General features: G+C 41.4%; 2 protein-coding genes across 2 annotated transcripts; one reads left to right on the forward strand and one right to left on the reverse strand.

Moving 5' to 3' along the window:
* Positions 1-214: 214 nt before the first annotated feature.
* sgk3 (serum/glucocorticoid regulated kinase family member 3) lies at positions 215-11,197 on the reverse strand. The gene is made up of 17 exons (XM_083901346.1): positions 11,083-11,197; positions 5,687-5,870; positions 5,357-5,440; positions 5,126-5,198; positions 4,893-4,968; positions 4,727-4,802; positions 4,462-4,511; positions 4,319-4,376; positions 4,018-4,101; positions 3,788-3,919; positions 3,337-3,449; positions 2,899-2,935; positions 2,346-2,432; positions 2,134-2,229; positions 1,701-1,856; positions 1,521-1,610; positions 215-863 (listed from the first exon to the last, which is right to left on the reverse strand). The coding sequence occupies exons 2-17, from the start codon at positions 5,780-5,782 to the stop codon at positions 693-695; spliced, it is 1,479 nt and encodes a 492-aa protein (XP_083757472.1). The 5' UTR covers positions 5,783-5,870; positions 11,083-11,197; the 3' UTR covers positions 215-692.
* Positions 11,154-23,017, forward strand: mybl1 (v-myb avian myeloblastosis viral oncogene homolog-like 1; the record flags this gene model as incomplete). Its single annotated transcript, XM_083901488.1, has 16 exons — positions 11,154-11,236; positions 16,060-16,165; positions 16,265-16,336; positions 16,548-16,640; positions 17,281-17,501; positions 17,852-18,062; positions 18,147-18,215; positions 18,516-18,626; positions 19,393-19,632; positions 20,164-20,556; positions 20,659-20,792; positions 20,876-20,990; positions 21,084-21,200; positions 21,290-21,394; positions 22,063-22,257; positions 22,892-23,017. 16 exons carry the CDS (start codon positions 11,154-11,156, stop codon positions 23,015-23,017), a joined length of 2,391 nt encoding a protein of 796 aa, XP_083757614.1.

The raw sequence follows: 23,017 nt of genomic DNA on the forward strand, positions 1-23,017 counted from the left end.
TATAAAAAAACACACTCATATAATTTATTTTCTCTTTTTAATTATAAGTAGGACTACAAAATTACCAGGCGAACCAAAAAAACATGGAGGACTTGAATTTCTCTTGTAATTACAACTGTTAGTGCGAAAATGGCACAAACACAACCAATAAAAAACCTAAGACAATGCAGAAATAAGAAATATTCACTCCAAACTCAATATGACAAACTTAATGGTAACTAAAGTGGATTTATTTATTTTATATAAATGTGACCTATGAACCAAAAATGCATAATTCAAGTACTTCCTATTTCCAGCTTAGATTATATGAATATGATACATGAGTTTATTTTTTACAGTAATTACATGGACAAAGACCCTTCCAATCAATGGTGTTATTTAAAGTCCAGTGAGTTATAGGCTTTATAAAGGCTTGTTTTTTGACTCTTCTACAAATTACATTGACAGCAAATGGTCATCATCATTCCTTTAAAACATAATCTGTTATGTATAAACATATAAATACAAATAGGTAAAAAATAAAGACTTCTGGCACTTTTTTTACTCCAATCAAAATAGGTTTTAGTGCGCTTTCTTTCTCAGCTGCGTGCTTTGGCTTGACGATACAGATTCATACATGGAATCACTTTCTTCCCTTTCTTGAAAAGAAGTTGCAGTGGTTAAGGCATTTGAAAGACCTCGTCGCAAATGTTTCAGTGGAAAGAGTCATCGGAAGGTGGAGCGTAAGAGAACCCTACGAAGGCGTCGTCGGCCTCCATGACGCTCGCGTTGACTATGGAATAATCTTGCGTCCAGTAGATGGAGCTGGAGACCATCTCTTCTGTGAACTCGGGGTCGAAGTTTGAGATGTCAGAGTAAGAGCTCTGGGAAAGAAACGCAGGCAACACAAATGTGGGTTATGACAAATTCAAGTCAAAATACATGTGTGTTTATTTTACAAATGGGACTAATTTGATGACTTTTACCATCTCTCTATTGACTCAAAGAACATCTGTCTATGTTAATCGCATAACTGTCCAACGGTTCGCTTGACAAGCAACTTAACAAGGGCACCAGTGTGTGTCCAGTGCTTAGTTTGAATGAGAAACGCAAGAGATAACGGAGAAATCGCTAAACGAGTTAGCATGATAGTTACCATGGGAACCAAGGCAGTACATTAAAACACGCTTGAAAGTTCTTTGTTTAAAGGTACGTGCAGAGTCAATTCTGACTTTGTTTGGATAAGAAACGCACGAGACGTCTGTCTGTCGGTCTGTTGACTGCATATCTATGGTCACTTTTCTGGCTTCAAACTTGTCAGGCGACTTTCTCAGGGCACCAGTGTGTGCAGAGCTGACTTTGACATTGTTTGAATAAGAAATGTATTGTTTTTCTAGTTTAACTTGATTTTTGCTATTTTTCTCAGAATGTAAACTCATGGCAGTGGAAGAGTTCGGGTGCAGGTGATTGTGAACTGGACTGAACCACACTTAAATAATTATAAACTATATTGTTGACTAAGCAAGACTAAAAATACTCACCACTTTGGGTAAGAAAGGGGGAGGCGTCTTCTTTTGTTCAAGGTCGTCCCAGTTGATGGAAGAGAAGAAGTCGTGTGCTTTGATTTCGTTCTGAAAACACAGAACAGACAAGAGAGTAAGCACAATACCATAAATGGTTATTCTGTATTATGCATTCTTCATAAAGTGACTCCGACTTACAAAGTCATCCCTGGACCCAAGTCTGTGTGTGCCATCTTTCTCCAGCAGACCCTGGATCAGAGACCAAGCCGTGCTGGACGCTCCGGGACGCATCACCAGCTGCTTGTGGAGGATGTTGTCATACATCTCGTGCGTGTCCCTGCTGTAGAACGGCGGCTAGGAGACGAGAACAAAGGGACAGACGCAGATGCATGTGAGTGAATTTAAATAAAAAATAAATTAGTGCTTTATCAGTCCTGCAGGGAAATTCCTTATTTGCATTTAACCCATACTCTACTAGAGAGTCAGGTAAGGGGAACAATGGGGGTTGGGTATGTTGGGGGGGGGGGGGGGGGGGCAACTCCAGCCCTTTTTTCACCTAATGGGTCAAAGTATAGTAACAATTTGGTTTTCCTAAAATAAATAAGAAGCTAAAATGAAGAGAAAAACTTACCAGGCCAAAGAGCATTTCGTAGAGCACTGAACCCAGACACCACCAGTCTACTGTGTTGTCATACGGCTGTTTCCTCAGCACCTCAGGAGCCAAATACTATAATAATAATAATAATAGGAGATAATTAAAAACTACAGTTGACATACAGTATTGCTCATATGTGCAGTGAAATCATTAACCACACTTGACTTGAGAAGCAGACATGTCAATACCTCAGGTGTTCCACAAAATGTAGTGGTGGTGTCCGTCTGGGAAATGCCTTCTTTACACAGTCCAAAGTCCGTCAAAATGATATGGCCCTTTAAAGAGAGGACACGGGGACATTTTTAGACAACATGTACCCGCACAAGCGGCCCATTATCCCCAGGGACTGAGGGCTCTATTGTTGCGCAGGAATGTTGACTGCGGCATAACTCAGTCAGTCCCATTCACTTTCTCTGTAAGCTCTGTAAGGCCTCGGCAGGAGAAATCATTAGCGAGTCCTAATCCAATCACACTCCCTGCTGTTCAGCTGGAACTGGAAATGACACTGGCGGCACAATTATGCCCCGACATTTGTGCTGTCAGTACTGTATGTCGTGACCTTATGTACTAAATTTACAGTGCTGATTGTTGAAGGTGGCCCACTCTTTACCGTGCAGACTTTGAAAGAATACAGTGATAAATAATGCAGTGTTATTGTTGTAAACTGTCATTTACTATCATTGAACATATCAACGAACACATTGCAGTGTGTTTGCATAAAAATAAATAAGGGATACTCACATCTTGGTCAAGAAGGATGTTTTCTGGCTTCAAGTCTCTGCATTTTAAGAAAACACAAATTTCAGTTCCAGTTACACTCTTAGAAATAAAAGTGCTAAGAAGAACCATGTAAGGTTCTTCAGCTTGTCCTCATAGGAGAACCCTTTTTGGCTCCAGGTAGGACCTTTTTATAAAGTATATCAATTCAGGAAAGGGGTTTTAAAGGGTTCTCTGGATCAAAATGGTTCTTACTGGAACCATTAGTGTTACCAAGAACCCTTGAAAAACCCAAATGGTTCCAGGTAGAACCTCAGCCCTTGTAGAAGGGAACCCTTATTTCTAAGGGTGTAGTGACACACAGGGCTGAATGATACAGAAATAATAACATATTTTTATAGAATAAACTTACATTTGCTTGATCTTTTAAACATTAACCTTTGCTAACCACCTCTATCGTACCTGTAAACAATGTCGAGAGAGTGCAGGTAACCCAGCGCGCTCGCCATTTCGGCGATGTAGAATTTGGCTCTGGGTTCGGGAAAGGTGCGCTCTTTTTGAAGATGGAAGAAAAGCTGAAAGAAAAAAAAAATTTCACTGGATAAACAAAACACATTAGTTCATATTTACATGGATTCTATGTAAATATGTGTTTTGACAGTGTCATAGGAAATGTCATCACTGACTATTTTTTATCAGATAGGAAAAAACCAGAGGGCGATTAAAATGTATTAAATAAACTACGCTTGGAGGAAATTCATTGAGGAAGTCACTCTTTTTTTCCCCACACTAATGCTGTGACCTCTAATTACAAAGTTCACTCACTATAACGCTCCTCCAAGAAATGGAATTAAAGCAGCCTTTTGTCCATTACTGCGTGAATCACATCCACAACGAGCCCAAACAAACCCACCTCTCCTCCATTGATGAAATCCAAGACGAAGTACAACTTGTCTGCCGTCTGAAAGGAATAATGAAGCCCAACCAGGAAAGGGTGTTTCACATTCTTCAGCAGCACATTGCGTTCTGCCATGATGTGTTTTTGCTGATTTTAAAAAGAGTGAACAGGAGATCATAATAATAATTCACACGTGTTATAATCTGAAATAATAGATAACATATCTATCTGAATGTAAGAATTACCTCTTTTCTGTTGAGGATGACCTTTTTCTGTAAGACCTTGACTGCATAATACTTCTCATCATGCCTTCGCTTTGCCAGGAAAACCTGCGTCACGAGGGAGGGAGAGATATACAGTAGCCATGTTTGAAAATGATTTAACTGCAGTCTCACTTCCTACACGGGAAAATCTACATATGCAGAACTAAAACTTGTTGCTACCACAGCTTTTTAAAAAAACACACATTTTAAAATACAAGTCAAACACGTGAAATCTGGGATAAAAATAATGTGTGTATGTTTCAGTATTGCATTGTTCACGTACCTTCCCAAAACTCCCCTTTCCTATGACTTTTAAAAAGTCAAAGTCTGAGGGCTTCGCTCTGAAACAGAAAGTACAGCACATTAAGTGTGTGATTACACACATGCAAACTTTGAACTAAAAAAAAAAACACAAAAGAAACATACTGTGGATTTCCAGAAGGCCCCAGGTTAATGTTTCTGGAGGTAGAGTTGTGCTGTTAAACAGCAGAGAAGACATCAGTTAGGTTAGCTGCTAAAGGCTAAAACTGCGGCTACACTTACAGACATCGGGATATTTGTTTATTATCTGTATTTATTTTAAGCGTTGTGAGTCATTATCAGTTCGTATACACAGTGAAATACAGGAACGCTCTCGGACACAGCCGTTGGCAGGAAGCAAAATGACAAATGAAGATAGTTGTCCATTTACTTTGTCATCTTCATCCTCAGACGCATCCGAAAGGTTCTGCTCTTTGTTCATTTGTAGGAAGGTCCTCACATCTGGACTGCAGTGAGATGAAGCTCAGTAAGACATTATGGCAAATCTCAACCACTTCAAGTGACATTAACTATCTCGACACAACATGAAAACTTACTGGGTGCAAAGCTGAGGATGTGAGACGATTCGCTTGATGAACTCGTGCAGCCCTGCTCGTCTCTGCTTGATAAACTCTATAGAATGGAACACATGTGCCGTGTTATAATAATACAATAATGCAATTAAACACTGTGCTCAAGGCCAAAGGCCTTAAACATGCTTTTAACATCAGGATTATTGTCATATATAGGGAGTGTATATGTCATGTTACATAACATTAATAAGTTTTACCTGGGTCGAAATTATCCCCAAATATCCTCTTTGGTGGAATTTTCAGGTTCATAGAGGGAAATTGTTTTCTTAACTGCAATAAAAGATGGGAAAAGAAAGCATCAGGCATTAAAACTGAGGCCTGGCTATCACCTACTCTACATAGACATAAATATAGAAATGCCTCAGCGGCCTCATTCACTTATATGCTGTGTAAATTTAAAATAGTGTAATCGCGTAATGGCCACTCACTGTGTTGTAAAGTTTGTCAAATTCGGCATATCGCCTGAAGATAAACCACTCCTGTTTCCTCACAGACACGATCACTTTGTAAACCTGAAAAATGCAAACACAGCCTTTGTAAATACAAGGGGGGGGGGGGGTGTTTAGTCGTTTATTCATTTTGTTTGGAAGCTGCAACTGTCAGAAAAACTACACCAAACACTTTGATAATGTAGGGAAATACATTTATAAACATAATCAGAAACTGAATAGAAAGTGAAACATGAGATACACATTGTTCCTCAAGGGGTAGAATCACATTGAGCTGAATACGAAGAGAACAAAGCATTCCAAACGCACCGTGTATCGCTTTTTCTTGTCCCTCTGCTCGTCGTGGCAGGGGATGCTGACGTTGGGCAGAGTGGCGTGCTCCTCCATCTTTGGGACTGTCGGCATTTAGAGGCGCAGGAACATCAAGTCAATGTTTTTATTCGACCAGGATGAGACTTCAAGTAAATGAATGGTCCGTGTCCATTCTGGGTCACTGTGGTGGTGGCAGAAGAAGAAGAGGAAAGAGAACAGACAGATATGGTTATTCAGGAAGTGAAACTGGTTTTCTTCTTCTGCTCTCTACACGTTTCATCTCACAGCTGTTATGTTTCCAACACCTGATGTCCGTCCCTTTAATCACATCCTCATCCCTCGTTAACGGGGGTCACAGGAGGATTCTTTCTTTAATTGCTCTATGTGTAAGCAAATGGCTGCGGCTTGAATGCAAACATCTCTGTTCTTTTTCATGTGATCTTCTTAAACAAACAGATCAACTTACTGCTTAGGAAAATTGAATGAATTGGATTCAAGACTTTTTAATACCCAGCGGACACCCTGTTGAATCCTCAATTCATGACATGATGTGAAATATGACGCTTTTTTTTTACTATTAGTTATTGCTGATGTCTTTAAAGGTGGGGTAGGAGATTGTTTTCTGTATTTTTTACTGTTTTACTTAAAATCCTCTTCACAACCCGATTTTGAACCAATTAATGAGTGCATTATCACAAAAATTAAAAATGTCAGCTGTAAAAAAAACAAAAAACATCCAATCATATTGAACGGCCCGAACAAATGAATTGGATCGTGATTCATCAATCTGCCCCCGCCCTCCCCCATAGGCGTACCCCTCTTTGTGCACTAGCATGCTCAGAAAACAACGCCAGAGCTTATGCTAGCTTGCTAAATCCAATGAGACAGTTGTAGCAGCGTTATGGCAGAAAAGTTGCCAACAACAGGCATCAGTCGCAATAAAAGATGGTTTTTGGGAAAAGCTAGTGCCAAGAAAAAGGCTGGAGCAAAGCGATCCAAGACTAGAGTGAACATCGGTGCTGCAAAGTCATGCCGTGGTGCCTCTGTTTCTACTGGATAGTTAACTTCATGTCTTTGTGATCTTTATGTTGTTCTTCATCATCACGTTGTCAATTGAACCAAGTATCTAAAAAAAGCATCACCCGAAAAGTACTCGTGAATCTGTGTTCATTGCGTGTTCCTGTGCTCTGGAGGCGGAGCTTCGGAAGGAAGTCTGTCGTAAAAGAGTTGCGATGTGGGTCAGAGGGTCAGTCAGTGGGTTGCAACACGACAGCAGGCAGACGACCTCCTCCTGGTGAAGCTGTTAACTCACTCCTTCCACTGAATATCACTCCCTCTGTCTCAGCTCATTATTTATTGTGCAAAAATGACAAACGGCAACATCATTATGTCATAACATTATTGTTACTCAACTAGAGAATACATGTGTATCACACACCTCTCTGTCTGACACCTGAAAACAAGGAAACCCACGCACACACACACACGTGCGCACACATGCTGTGTCTGTGACATTCTCACTTGTTCTGGTCAGTGGAAAGGTATTTTTAAATAACCTACCAGGGAGCTTTGAAGCTGCCGCAGCACTCTAGGTTAAAAGTAAAATCCCCACAAACAAAAGAGAAATAAAGTATTTCCCCTGATAACTGCAGGAACAAAAGGCCTCAGGTCCATTATTAAGGAAACAGTCTTATTAGTTGTGACAGATTTTATGCAGGAGGATAATTCTCATTTTTACTTCAACACGACTTATTATGTAATGTTTACTTTCTTTTACAACAACGCTCTTTGTCTGCCGCTCGGACTTGTCCATTGTTGGATGTCGGTGAGGTCATCTCTGTTTGTGCCCCTTTAACCACAACCATTCACACTCTCTATTGTTTGTTTGCTCACAACACACAGGAAACCGGCTTTTTTTTTTTGGAGAACTTTCCCTCATCGGCGCATTGATCCTGACTCCATCCAGGAGGAGGGGACATGTCATTCTGCTCACGTTGACTGAGGGAACGGCGAGAGGAGCTGCCTCTGCCTCTTTAAAATGCATGAGGGCTGCCTGTCAGGGTGGTGGTGGGGTGGAGGGTGTCCGTGTTCCGTTCATCACCGGCTCCAGTTTCTCTTTTGTGCTAACGTTTGACTTTCTTTTGCGTTTGCTTTACCCCGCTCCCACACCCACTGGGATAGTCTTCTTACATTCTTTTCAATCGATGAATACGCTGTGATCACACTTCACATTGATCAGTTCGTTCATTCTAACACTTTATGCGCCACATGAGGGTCCTGGGGGAGGCTAGAGCCAATCGCAGGTGGCATACGGTGAAAAGGTGGGGTACTCCAACCTTTCACACTCACTCCTACGGTCAATTGAGAGTGTCCAGTTAACCTAATCTGCATGCATACAGCCAGAATACCCGCAAATGCAAACTCCACACAAAAACCAGGATCTGAACCTTTTGACCTCCTTACAACAATAGCCACTGCCCAATTAATTAATAAATTTGAGATATAAAACTGTAATATCCTGGCAGAAACATCAAGATTTGATCAAATTCCACCGGATCTAGCATCACAGGAAATCAACACCTGCTACAACAAGGTGGAGAATATTAAACAGAAGAGTTGGACCCTCTCATGTTTTCAAAAATCCAAGCAACTGCGGCTGATTCATACAAACACACATGAAGAAAGGCTTTATGGTCTGGCTCACATCTGTGCCTGCTTTCGTGGTTAACTGCCCAAGTACGTCGCAGGGTAGGTCCCACGTTTTAAACATTCCTGAGATGTTTCCTCATCAAGGAGGAAATAACCTATAACTGTGTGTAATACGGCTTACATGTTTAGCTGACACTGCTACTCCTTCATGTGGAATGCTGCTGCTGCTCGCCGCACCCTCAAAGTTTGATATAAGGAATGAAAATGAAAGTCATTGTCATTATGAAACTGAATGCGGATTAATGTCTTTCAATTTCTCCACCTTACCTTCAGTTTTTAGCCTGGCCACCACCCCCCTGCGCTCATGCTGTAACATGAATTAACTTGTGATGACAGGCTCAAATATGCTGGGCTACTACACTGGATCAAAAATATCCTTCTTCCTGCTTAGCCCCAGCACACATCCTTGCCTCTGGATATCCTATGAGGATGTTGCACATGTATTTTCCTCAGCGTGTGGCCGTGTGTCATGCGTGACAAGCACTTTAAGCGAGGAAAAAAAAGCAGAAGTCTCGGCATAATCGTAAATCCCATGTGAAAGCTCATTCGGGCATGAGCCCGCTGATAAACACAGACCCGTGCAAGCCAACCATCACCAGTACTCATCAGGGAGAATACCTATGTCTGTAAAACTGTCTATCATAACCTTTATGTTCAGAATTAAACTGAATAACGTCAACAATAGTGTCACATATTGAGGTTTGTGTCAGGGGGCACTAACTTAAGTTAACCCCAGTGCTAAAACAACCAGCCTCAGCTCCTGGATCAACTCCTTACATCGTTTAACACGGCTGTCCAGACAGCTGACAGACATTTCTGCAGACGGTGTCCCTCACTTCCTCTTAGATACAGGTCTGAATCAGCGAGTTGACTGAGAAATAAATGGCCCGTCGCCTGTCGGAAATTAGAAATCACTGAGAACGTTAGATACCCTGGCAGGCGCAGAGTAGATTTAATGTTTCTTGGTGTTTCTTGGAGGGGAACTTGCCGTGAAAACTTCCAAAACAAACCAAAAGTAAATGAAGTTCCCTAAATTAATAGGTTTGAAACAGTCAGACACACAGAGAAAACACTATGAAGACTATGAGGATTATTAAGGAGAAGCAACTGTCTTGCCTTTGTTGTGACCTAGTATGAAAAGAAAAAATTATTCCTATATGCCTCAGCCAGTTTATGAATGATCTTGTGCCAGTGGGGATTCTATATGGAGGATTGACTTTGGCAGCCTCTGAGCCTCCGACACACTATTTCTTCAAGTCAGCGTACAATTATGTGGAGGTGGACGACCAGAATCCATCCGCCAAACGTGTTTCATTCAGGAAGAAGCGTTTACCGAGCAACTATTAAGACGCAAACTCTCCGTGTGTATTTACACCTGTAAACACTATAAATACCAGCAGGCATAACGTGTGTTAGAGGGGAAATAACCTTACAGATGAGAAGAGGAAGATAAATACCAGCCAGAGGAGGAGCTGGAGCCACACACATAATAAAACACCCACACACACAAAATGACTGGTTTGACATGTTCTAACTGGCCCACGAGTGTATTACAAGCTATCGACAATACAGTAAAAAAAACAGACCCATAATTACACACGCAAAGCTGTGAGTGTAATCTATCGAGCGGTCAACCACTTTGATACCACACTCCATACACTCACGGGCCACTTTATTAGGTACAGATGAAACCTACTACAGTGACAGGAATGGCAGCCCGTTACTAAAACCAGTGTATATGGTTATCTAGTTTTGTTATTCAGTGATCCAGGTCCATCCATATTTTAATTATGTATTAGCAGTCTTCTTCATACCCTAAGTTGTAATGACTGTGTTTTTGAGTTAGTGATGTCCGTCCTGTCATCTTGAACCAGATATCCATCCATTATCCACCGCTTTATCCTCCACCTATCTCAGCTGACATTGGGCGATAGGTAGGGTACACCCTGGACAGTTCGCCAGTCCATCGCAGGGCCACATATAGAGACAAACAACCAGTCACTCACACTCGCACACCTACAATTCATCCCCATATCGCAAAGGCAAGAGTACTAACCACTACACCAACCGTGGGCCCTAACCAGATATCAACAAAGCATTTTCACTTTGAGAGGAGTGAACACTCTCTGTAAAACTGCAGAGATAGCTGTGTGTCTGGGAAAATACCCAAATGTACTGATATACTCAGTGCAGCCCATGATGCATCACTGAAACCACCTTTCTTCCCCATTCTGATGCTGGCCTTTGCTCATCTTCACCATAATAATAATAATGAGATGCTGCCATGTGATTGGCTGATTAGATCAAATCTAACATTAAAAAACAGTTCAATAATGTGTACCTAATTATGTGGTGTGGTGTCACTTCAAAGTGTACGAAATAAACTAATTTAAAAGCGGAATGTGCCCCTTATTGATGAAGGGTTGTCAGTAATAAGTAATACAATTCAATATAACACATATATAAACTCCTAATGACTAATGACTTTAATGTATTTGGACTCTGCTAGCTTAGCTAGGAGCTCTACATTACATTTGAATGACATGGAAACTAGTCTTTCACTAAGTTGTTCTGCTTGTATAATATCAAAAAAAGTGTTGTTACGTAAGTCATAACACGTTTTATTACTCATAAACTCAACACTCGATGAGAACAGCAGATTCGTTGACATGACCATCACGTACCTTACAGTATTTCTGACGCGGCGTTCATCTGCCTTCGTAGTTCCAGTGTGTGTGTGTGTGTGTATGGGGGGATGTTTAGCTTCTACGTCGACAGCGAACGTAACATTTGTCCCGAACTAAGTGAGGACAAAAAGTCCCGGCGAGACTACGTGAAGTGAGAGTGAGATATCCCGTCCACGGTCCTCCGTGTTCGACTGACAAGCGACAGAAACAGGAAACATCAGTCTTTCCTGGCCGTTGAAAGTTCCGATGAAATTTGTCACGGGATCAAACGGCGACAACCGCCGCAAACAATCACACAGGCGAGCACTTCCTGTGCTGCCTGTCAAAATAAAATGCCGGCAGTTGATGGTTGCGAGATTTTCATTCATTTTTATTTAATTTTAATTTTTTAGTTTGATCCACACGGTTTGTTTTGGCACACGTAAAATGTATTCTAATTTAGTTAATTTAGTTGATGCTGTGTTTCAGTTAATGTTGTTGTGTTTTAGCTAACGCTTCAGTTAATATTGTTGTGTTTCAGTTAATGTTGTGTTTCAGTTAATCTAGTTGTGTTTTAGCTAATGTTGTGTTTTAGCTAATGTTGTGTTTCAATTAATGTTGTGTTTTAGTTAATGTTGTGTTTCAGTTACTGTTGTGTTTTAGTTAATTTTGTGTTTTAGTTAATGTTGTGTTTCAATTAATAATGTGTTTAGTTAATGCTGTGTTTCAGTTAATGTCGTTGTGTTGTGTTTCAATTAATATTGTGTTTAGTTAATGTTATGTTTTAGTTAATGTAGTTGTGTTTTAGTTAATGTTAAGTTTCAGTTAATGTTGTTGTGTTTTCTATTTGTATTGGTGATTTGCCCTTCAGTGGGCCACCGTACAAATTGGCTCACTTCAGCCCAAATTTGATTCCAACTTGAATGCTTTTACTTGTTTGAGAAGCACCGTTTCCGGTCTCGTTGGGTTTCTCTCGTGACAACTTTTCTTACACTCAGGAATGAAAACATTGAGAAGTCAAACAGTCTAGCAGTGCCACCCACAGGTAGAAAGACAGGAAATTCCCAATACTCGAAAATCTTCATACTTCACTTAGTGAGAGACGAGAGAATTCAATAACAACAAATACAGAACTAGGATTGTTAGATATAGCATTACAAGTTGCCTATAAGTCAAACATTATACAATGCAATTAAATAATGGAGTTTGAACTAGTGCTGATATGTCAAAATATATACATTTGTGTTAATAACCACGCATGTGTAGTTCAGATAACATGCAAACAAACCACATTTTCTATGGCAACTATTGTGTTTTGGGATATTAAGTATCCATGGTAACAAGTAACTAGTCGAGTGTATGTGCAACCGTTTGTCCAGTAGGTGTCAGTAGAGTACAGTTTAAAGGAGCTGCACAGAATGAGCTGTGAGGACACAAGGAGGAGTAAAACAGTAGCTGGAACCTCAAAAGTTCTCAGTTTTTGCAAAAAAGTATGTGAAGCATCATAAAGTGATTGACTAGCAATACTCGTGCATTTTTTTTGAATGAATAAATGCACAAAATAAAACACTAATTAAAACACTTGCTTAACAACACACAAATCATTCATAATTGCTAAATTAGCATAAACTAGAAGGCTCTGAGTGAGACTAAAGTCGGCTCTTCTACGGGAGCCGAGCCAAAATGACTTCCCATCACTGCAGCATGAAAAGAGCCATTCTGCTGCTGAATGTGACAGTGGCAGCGTCCTCTTACTCAAGGCCCGCCCCCTTAAAATATTTGACCACTGAAAGCGAAACCGTGTCAACATTCTGACCAATCACACGCGAGCGGACCCCTCCTCTCTGACCAATCAGCTTCGAGTGTTGACTTCTTCGGTCGCAGCCCCCCCGTTTCTGACCAATCAGAGGCGAGGCCGCCCGCGCAGAGGGGCTGGGCGCGAGAATCGGCGGGATGGACAAAAATCATAACTCCAGATAGAAAAGTACAGAGCGAGACGAGAGAGTCGAACACACTGACGGAGTCAGAACACGGGAGTGGACGTCTGTTAGCTGTTAGCTTCGTGCACTAACTGTAGTTTTTTTGAAAGAAGAGACACCGCGGAGCTTTTCTTTGGCGGAGAAACATGTTCTCGAACACGGCTTTTACCGAGTGAGAGTTGTGTTATGGAGTGTTCAGTGAGTTAGTTAGCTAGTAATGCTAGCTAGCGTCTCTGAGTGAACAGGCAGCGATGACTGACAGCGACTTCTATGGATACATATCTGTCCGTGCGGGTGTTTAGAGAGCTGCCAAACACTGGTTCGTCTTCGGAAAAAAGGTCCCACAACCCTGCAGACTGTCATGGACACGGTCAAATCACTCAGGTGGGTGACAAGAGCAGTAATATACGTACAGTTTTCATTATAACCAGTGTGTTGGTAGCATATGTTTGTCACAATAGTGTGTTCATGCATCGTTTGTCAAATATAATATCAGGTTTGTTTGTTGTTTTGGGAAGATACCACATCTATGACATCAATTTAGACCCGGGGTCTGCAACCTGCGGTTCCGAGCCCCATGTGGCTCTTCAGCACCTCTGCAGTGGCTCCCTGTAGCTTTGCAAAACATATTTTATTTCTTTCAAAGTGAACACTTTTTTTTTTTTTTTAGGGATTGATGAGATGAAACTAGTCTAATATTTCGTCCACTAAAATATGCATCACGTCCTTTGTGTCAAATACGATATTGAAAAATGGTAAAAACAGTAATGAAATGTCAACAGTTTTCTCGTTCTCCTTTTTAGATTTCATGAATGCAACAAACTATGTTTTTTTTATGGATCAAATAGGTTTCTTACGGCTACTCATCACAATTATTTGTGTGGAGAAGGGACAAAAATGGCTCTTTTAATACTAAAGGTTGCAGACCCCCGTTTTAGACCATTTATGAACTATGAAGCTGCTAACTACATACTTGTGATGAGTCATTTCAAAGACACAGTTCTCCAACTGTGTAACAAATATTGTTCTCCCAAAATAGAATAAAGTAAACAGCCTACAGGCTACAATGCTTTTGCTGATTTTTATTGACATTTTTAACACTCTGTGTATAGTGAAGCGTGTGATATAGAGACCGATCTCGATTCCCATCCCTAAAAATAGAGATTCCTTAGTCATATAGCACTTCTCCTGCACAGTTGAAAAAAAAAAAAAAACCAGATGGATAACAGTGTGCATTTCCCAGTGTCATGAAAATATTTTTGATATATATATTTATTATATATTTGAAAAATGTTGTTGGAATTAGTTAGGCAGTATTTTTTGTACAATGTATGCTGTGTTTTTTGCTATTTTTACTCCAATATTTGGTCTCCTTGGTACACTGTGCTTCTGTCACAGGACAAAATCCACTTTCAGAGTCAAAATGTACCTGAAATAACATGCATAATGACCAATGTAAGCAGAATAGTCCACAGTGCTGCAGTCAAATGTTAGTATTTATATATAAACATACAGTTTGTGATTAATTGCAATGAATCATTTCAAATTTTAGTTGGTCAGGAAGTTTCTGGTTCAAATACAGTTAATTGTGAGGAACTACACCATTTTTTCCATCGTTATCTTTTATCATTGTTGACTCTCAGTGGTATTCACAATTATGATGACCATATCTGACAAAGAGGACAGACATTGAAGCTGGAATAATGATTCTGTGTCGTACCCAGCACTTACGCTTGCTTGTGTTTACATCTGGAGACAGATGGGTGGCTTCTTTCTCTTTATTTTACACATTTATTGTACAGTATGCTCTTAACTAATGACTGATGTTGAATTGCATATGCTGAATTGTGTTCATTTTTTATATACTTATGATATTAAAGTTCAGTAAGGTGTTAAACAAAATGTGGAGAGGTTATATAAGCCAGATTTATTTGAAAGTTTTTGAACAACCGGACCGTTAGGGCTTTGCCTATGCCCCTGACCACACCCCTCCTCCCGCTAAATGACACACACACACACACACACACACACACACACACACACACACACACACACACACACACACACACACACACACACACACACACACACACACACACACACACACCCACCCACACACGCTCACTCACTCACCTCTGGAGGTGAAAGAGCCTGTTGATGTGCGATCGCCCCTTTCCTTCAGCCCCTTTATGCTCCTCCTCTCTGTTCAGTGTACAGTTCAGACTGTACACAGATTTGCCCACTTCTCTTTGCTCTGGCGAGGGAGTCGGCACACACCAAACTTCAATTCCCATGTTCGGGGCTTCCCACTGAGAAAGACAGTGGGAGCGTCCTACAAAATAGAGTGTTTTCCCCTTGTGTGCATGTGATCCCTAAGGTTAAGCGACTCCTGGGAATGGCAAACTTAATTTCACCGTTATTTATTAAAGTCTGAGTGTTGCCCAGCAGCAGGTTTTATGAGAACACAGACGCCCAGTGCTACCTGCCAACATCTTGTGTCAGTAGAGAGGAATTTTATGTTCTTGTGGTTATACACAGAGTCCATGGTGTGCTTTTTTTTAAGCCTTGTGAATCATAATTTTTAACATGAAATAAGTGTCACTTTTAGACTTTTATAATATAGCTTAAAGCATTTTGTTGTTTCCTTGAATTGCTTGTGTTGACTGTGACATTTACTACATACGTCCAACAACATTGCTTGGTAAATTAACTGTATACAGTGTGCACCGATGTTTATCTTGCTCTCTTGAATGTCAAATTAAATTGTGGTTGCACGGATAGGTCATAGTGATTACTCGGCTTTCAATTCACTTCATTTATATCGTGCATTACATCAGATAACACACCAACCAACAGTCTCTGTTTGCTGTGACAGTTTGTTAAGTAAAAGCATATCAGGACATGTGTAAATGTGCACCAGTGCCAGTCACCAAAGCAGCCTCGCAATGCAATGTTCATTTCTGAGCAAATGACCATATAAAGAAATGCTGCTCTTCTTTCATTTGCCCCTGTGCAGTTTTAGCAATGACGAGGATGAAGAGCTGCTCTCCACTGATCCAGAGAGTAAAGAGAAGAGCAAAGACAAGAAAACGGTGTGCAAAGTAAAGTGGTCCAGAGATGAGGTAAGTCCATTATTGCCATATCTCAATGATTATGTCGTCAATTTATATCAGATACTAAAGTACCTTTACTCTCTCTTTCACTGCCTTCATCGTCTTAAGGATGATAAGCTGAAAAAGCTCGTCGAGCAACATGGAACTGATTCCTGGAAATTAATCGCCACATGTCTCCCTGTAAGTATACGTTGTAATATGTTAATAATATCTCACATGTTTATGCAAAACTAGTCAATTCCAACAACCGCCAACATCATTTACTACTCCTATTTACAAACACTCTCACAAGAAGAAGGTCACCACGGGTTCATTGAGTGAAAAGAATGTAAATATTGCCGTGTGGTGGTGTGTGTAATAAGGTGTTGTGGTCTGTGTTTCTCTGTCACAGGGGAGGACAGATGGCCAGTGTCAGCACCGCTGGCAGAAGGTGCTCAACCCAGAGCTGGTGAAAGGACCCTGGACAAAAGAGGAGGATCAAAAGGTAAGATGAGCTGGGAGTTCCTGCTTTTGGACAGAATGAGGCAATGACAAAACAGGTAAACGATAGGTGAGGGCAGAAGGAAGCTGTGGGGATTGTGAGGAGCGGAGTCCAGGCAAAAAAAAACACAACACAAACAAATGTCACAATAGGTAATGTATCTTCTACCTTCAGACCTGGAGAGGTTTGCACATGCGCAGGCTTACTTCCCGCCAAAAACTTACTGTGCCTTGCAAATTACATGCTGAACTGCGTCATCCCTAATAATAATACACAGATTTTCCAAGTCACAAGTTTAGAGCCAAGTGAAAGTCTTAATGTCGCTCTCTGCTGCAGTGAGTTCCCTAAATGGATCACTATTCTGCAACAGTGTGTGGAGAATGTTTCTCTGAAGTCTTGGCATCATAACGGAAACACAGGGCTATCAATAATAGCATGGGCTGCCAACTATGACATCAGAGCATTTTTCCAGCTCTACCACAAACAGTCGAAGCTTTCTTAACACTGGAGTTGCTATAAATAAGTAGGAAGGTGTGATCTCACTCACTCCACTCTCCCATAAAGTCACAACATGACAGAAAACGCCACCTGAAAGTGCAACAAAAACCAATGAACTTCGCTCCTTTGTTGATTTGTTGTACAGGTTATTGACCTCGTACACAAGTACGGCCCCAAACGCTGGTCAGTGATCGCAAAGCATCTCCAGGGCAGGATCGGAAAGCAGTGCCGTGAGAGGTGGCACAATCACCTCAACCCAGAGGTGAAGAAGTCTTCATGGACACAAGAAGAGGATCGAATCATCTACGAGGCCCACAAACGTCTGGGCAACCGCTGGGCAGAGATCTCCAAGCTTCTCCCTGGACGGTAATATACTGTAACCTTATTACTGCTGATGAGAGCAGTAACGATTTAGTTTAATTTTCTCGATTAAACTATGAATCGTTTGGTCCAGAAAATGTTAAAAAATGTTGATCAGTGTTTGTCAAAATGACGATGTTCTTGAATGTCTTGTTTTGTCCACAAACCAAAATGATTCAGTTGTTAATGATTTCTTTGTTATGTGGAGCAAAGAAACGAAGAAAATATTCACATTTAAGAAGCTAAAACAATCAAAAATCTTGCTTTAATCATGAAAAAGAAAGCTTCAAACCGATTAATCGATTTTCAAAATAGTTGACGATGAATTCAGCTCTGAATTTGTGTTTTCTATGCAGGACGGACAACTCCATCAAGAACCACTGGAACTCCACCATGAGGAGGAAGGTGGAGCATGAGGGCTACCTGCAAGAAAACGGCAAGACTTTGACGTCCACTCATACAGGAGCAAAGAGACGCCATCACAGGCTGTGTCCCCCAACAACAACAACAGCAGCAGAGCCTCAGAGCTGTGATCACAGTCCATTATCGATATCAGGACCCAGCCAGGTCTCCTTTTTACTTTGTGCTTCATACTTTTTTTTATTCTTGTCCTCTGTGAGTTTGACTTGAACGTGTCTCTCTGTGTTGTAGCTGGGCGGATACTCGTACGATCCTCCCAGTGGACACATGATGGACAGTCTCCTTGAAAACTTCACACCAGTGAGTCTTTTTCTGCATGCCAACGGGGGGAAAATCTTGTCACATTCTTTATTTTTCTGGGCTTTTCATAGATATCCTTGTGATTTGCTAACTCTGGACTTCAAGTAAAATGAATGCTTGAATGTGCCGTTATTTTTCATCTAACATTCAATAACAAAAAGGGGTTGAATCTCAAAATGCTCCTGTGAATATTTTTGTATGTGCAAATCTGTTATTTGTCTGCTTTTTCTTAACTTCTGTCCTTTCCTCCTGTCCTCGTGACCTCTCTCTCTCTCCTCCCCTGACATGTGTTTATTCCAGCCATCCTGCCTGGATGATCCTGACAGAGAGCAAAGAATTAAGGAGCTTGAGCTGCTGCTTATGTCAGCAGAGAATGAAGTCCACCGACAAGTGCAGTGCAGAGGTCCCTATGTAAGAACACACACCGAGCGTGTGTCAGCATCTGTAGCTTACATACACTGTAAAAAGGCTCATTCTAATATGAAATATATTACTTATCTGAGTCAGATTCAAATTGAAATGAGATAAAAGCTGAATCTTACACATTTTCAGCCTTTATCTGCTTTCACTTTAAAATTTCAATGTCAAATCCTCCTCCATTGGCTTTACATGTTCTGATTTTTGTCATAATCGACCCAGTGATGGACTTTTTACAGTGTATAGATGTGAAAACAAGAATGGCGCACATGTATGCGTGCCTGTAGCCTGACATGCTGTAGTGTTGCTGTAGTAACTGCCTTCCCCATTTTGCTACTCAATCAGACTGGACTGAAGCTGTGCTTGGAAGCCACCTACACCCCATAATACCATAGTTCGCATCACAAACCTGCTCATCTTCATCTCCTTCAGCCCTCATGCCCTCACTCAGCCTGCAGTTTGTTTTTTTGACCCGTCTCTCTCCTGTCCCAACATTGTCCTCACATTTCATTCACAACTCCAGTCTCCACAGTCACTGATGTTATATTGTGTAAAATGATGTTGATTTGCCATTGTTATTGTTTTCCCAAACTTTCCTTCCTCTCAAATCATTTCAAAACTGCTTCAAATCTACGACATTTTCACACAACACGTTCACATCAAGTCAGCCATCAAACTGCTGCTGCAGGCAAAGGTCTAACCCCAGCCTTCTAACCCCAGCCTTCTACCCCCCCGCCCCCTCCTCCCTCCTGTCACTCAGAGCTTGGAGCCATACTCGGTTTGGTCCGACAGTGTGTCAGCAGAAGATACCTTAACCACAAGTAGCAGCAGCCTGGAGGAGCAGGCTGAGAGAAAGCCCTGGAGCAGCCCCGAGCTTCCTCCAGCGCCGACACAGCTTCCTGTCTCTCCCAGTAAATTCCTGGCGGTGGAAGCCAGTGCGGTGCTCTCCACGCTGCAGACCATACCGGAGTTTGCGGAAACCATGGAGCTCATCGACTCTGTAAGTATCAGGCGGAGATAAAATGGTACACATACACTACCGTTCAAAATTTGGGGTCACCTATACAATTTTTGTTGTGTTTTCCATTAAAAGTCAGACTTTTACTCATCAAAAGAGTTGCAAAATGAATAGAAAATATAGTCAAGACATTGACAAGATTAGAAATAATGATTTTTATTCAAAATAACTGTTTACAGCTGTGCTAACAATGGTTTTCAAGGGTTTTCTAATCATCCAATAGCCTTCTAACGCGATTAGCAAACACAATGTACCATTAGAACACTGGAAATGGGCCTCTATACACCTATGTACATATTCCATTAAAAACAGATGTTTGCAGCTGGAATAGTCGTTTACCACATTAACAATGTATAGAGTGTATTTATGATTAATTCAATGTTATATTCATTGAAAAGAAGTGCTTTTCCTTCAAAAATAAGGACATAAGTGACCCCCAAACCTTTGAACGGTAGTGTATAGCAGTATGAATGTATTAAAAACACTCATGAATGTATTAAAGATCGACTGTAGATGTGTTTCGCTCTGCAGGACCCCGTCGTCTGGAGCGACGTGGCCAGTTTCGACCTCTCTGAGGCAACGACGCCACCGAGACACAATCTGGCAGGCTACAGCACTCTCCTGCAGGAGAGGACGGCGGACAGCTCCATGGGCTACGCGTTCAACAATTCCACTGCCGTTTCAGGCCAAGAGAAAAACTCTACTTCATTTGGTCTGGCCAGTGTCACGGCTCTGACTCCCATCAACTCCTCCAAACCCTCCCAGACAAGCACGGCGAGGAGGCGGAGGAGAGAAAAGGGGGAGCCCTCCCCTCTGTGTGAAAGGACCTGTTCCTCTTTCTTGGAAAATAACCCGAATTCTCCAAAGAAAACGCCCACAAAATCACTGCCGTTTACGCCGTCACGAGTAAATAAAACCTCTTTTTCTCTCCTCACACACTTTAAACTGTATTTTTGGTTGCACAGGTCGTGTGATTGACCCCACCTTGTGTGATTATCTCCTCCCCAGTTCTGCAACATGTCAGATAATCTGAACCTGGATAACCCTGCCCTCACCTCGACTCCCGTTTGTGGCCAAAGGTGTCTCCTTTACACGCCGCTCCACAAAGAAACCACACCCAAGCACCAGAAAGAGAATGATGGGTAAAAATACAACATTTTCCACCTTCCTTCGTGGCCACAGTGTAAATCTAAATTAAAACGTATGATTCTCTTCAATCTTCTAGGTCACGGACACCCAAATTCCGTAAAACTGTCATGATTCCAACACCAAGGACACCGACGCCTTTCAAAAACGCTTTGGCTGCCCAGGAGAAAATGCACGGCCCTCTGAAGATAGAGGTAAGCTGTCAAATATGGCTGCATGTTGTTGCACTTGCATTATTTATTCAGTTCTTATTTATAAATGTACATGTGTATTTGTGTGTTTTTCAGCCTCAGTCGTTGGCGCTGCTCGAGGAGGACATTCGTGAAGTACTGAAGCAGGAGACTGGAGCGGACATCTTCCACAGAGCTGACGTCCAGCCTGACTACAGAGCATGGAAACATAATGTACTTTTCATAGTTCTTCATGATTATACCCCCTCGCATATGAGAGGAAAATAAGAAGAAACTTACAGTTTGTGTCCTTTTGATTTCAGATGGATGGCCCTGCAAGAAAAGTGCGCAAATCCCTTGTGCTCGACCCTTGGGCTAAAGACGCCCTCAATGTCCAACTCTTCCAAGAGCAGCCCGGCAACACGGAAGTAAGTCATCTAAAGAGAGCAGGTTCAGAAACAAGTGATGGTGCCTCCAGCAGTCCCATTGTTCTGACTTCAGCCGCGGTGAACACCTGTTCAGCAGTGTGGAACACCTGTCAATCTATAGCTTCTGCAACCAACTTCCACAGCTCTTAGTGTGCTTCCCTTTTTTGTTTTGAAGGCATGCTCCATTTTCAATTCCGTGATTAAAATCCACCCTTGCAGACATGGATTAGAACAAGATATCTGGCCGTAGGGAGATCATAGCGATCGATATCTTGTCTTTATCAAGGTCTGGGCTCATGTTGCACTCTCCTCAGGTTGACGGTGGGAACCACTCCCTCATTCTGCTGCTGCTGCACTGAGCTTCTACCCATAGCCTGAGTCTTTATCAGCTGCTGACATGTCACCAGCCTGATCCTCTGTATGTGCCTCCAGGATTTAGAGAAGCTTAAACTGGACCTAGTTGTGTCATCCATACAAACCCACTGTTCTATGTAAAAATGCATTCAAAATTTCTGTCACTCTGACTTAAATGTAGGGTCACCCTTAGGGCTGTGTATCAAACTTCAATCGTTATGAAGTATTGCTGTGATAGGGTTAGGGTTAGTGATGTTATGTCATGTATTATGCTCTTTTTCAGACAATAAATTATTATTATTATCTTTTTGCAGAAACCAGAGGAAACTCTCCTGACGAGCTCCTCGTTGATCAGCCCAATCCCTGAGCAAGAGCAAGAGGAGTGCAGCCACCCATTGACATCTGCAAGAGAGGAACCCTCGGTCGTCCCCGAACAACCTCATCGCTTTACCAGCCTGCGTGTGAAGAAGCTCCCTGCCTCGAAAGCACCAAAACACGCCACTCTACAGGTCTGTAAGATATTTAACCCTCAAACACACTCTCCTGAACACATTTTTGTGTTTTTTGGCTTTTAAATTCTAGAATATTTTATCCTTTTTCCATGCATATTGGACAAAAACCTATGGACAAAAATGTGCTCGTTGAAACGTCACTATTTTTGATGCATCATGACAAGAACTTAGCAATTTTAAGGGTTAAATACTGAATTAATGTTTGATATGTATGATGAGGACATTTTTATGAGCACACTTTGGTGCTTTAGGAGTATTTTATGAAATATGACATTGCAAAAAATGCAAAATATTGCATATAAACTGCTAAATTCTCACATATACCAGGCTGCAACAATCAAACCAAAAATAATCTAGTTTTTATCATTTATTGTGTTTTTGTAGACCCTAAAACGAAGGTACATCATGGCAAAAAACTTGGTTTCATTTTTAAAAATGCATTAATATTTGATATGTATGGAATGGACTGATGTTGGTTTAAAATGATCATAAGCAATTATTTTACGTTACTCTTTTGAAGGTGCATCTAAGGATTAAGCACATAATAAATCCCTTTCTGAGCCTTCATGGTTATGGTTTGAATAAGTGACCCATGACCTGCTTGAGTAACCACTGACGGTTTCCTCTGCAGGTGAGTGAGTGGGAAGCAGTGGTTTATGGGAAGACAGAGGACCAGCTGATTATGACGGAACAGGCTCGTCAGTACCTGAACCCTTACCCGTCATCTGGCTCTACCTCGAGGGCCCTTGTGCTTTAA

The sequence above is a fragment of the Microchirus variegatus genome (assembly GCF_963457635.1).
Source record: "Microchirus variegatus genome assembly, chromosome: 15".
NCBI classification, from domain to species: Eukaryota; Metazoa; Chordata; class Actinopteri; order Pleuronectiformes; family Soleidae; genus Microchirus; species Microchirus variegatus.

Coding starts and splice junctions, on each gene's coding strand:
- sgk3 (XM_083901346.1), bottom strand. CDS start 5,782: ATGCCGACAGTCCCAAAGATGGAGGAGCACGCCACTCTGCCCAACGTC. Junction 4,969..5,125: donor TGGGGATAATTTCGACCCAG/GTAAAACTTATT, acceptor TCCATTCTATAG/AGTTTATCAAGCAGAGACGA. Junction 1,611..1,700: donor TTGGGTCCAGGGATGACTTT/GTAAGTCGGAGT, acceptor CTGTGTTTTCAG/AACGAAATCAAAGCACACGA.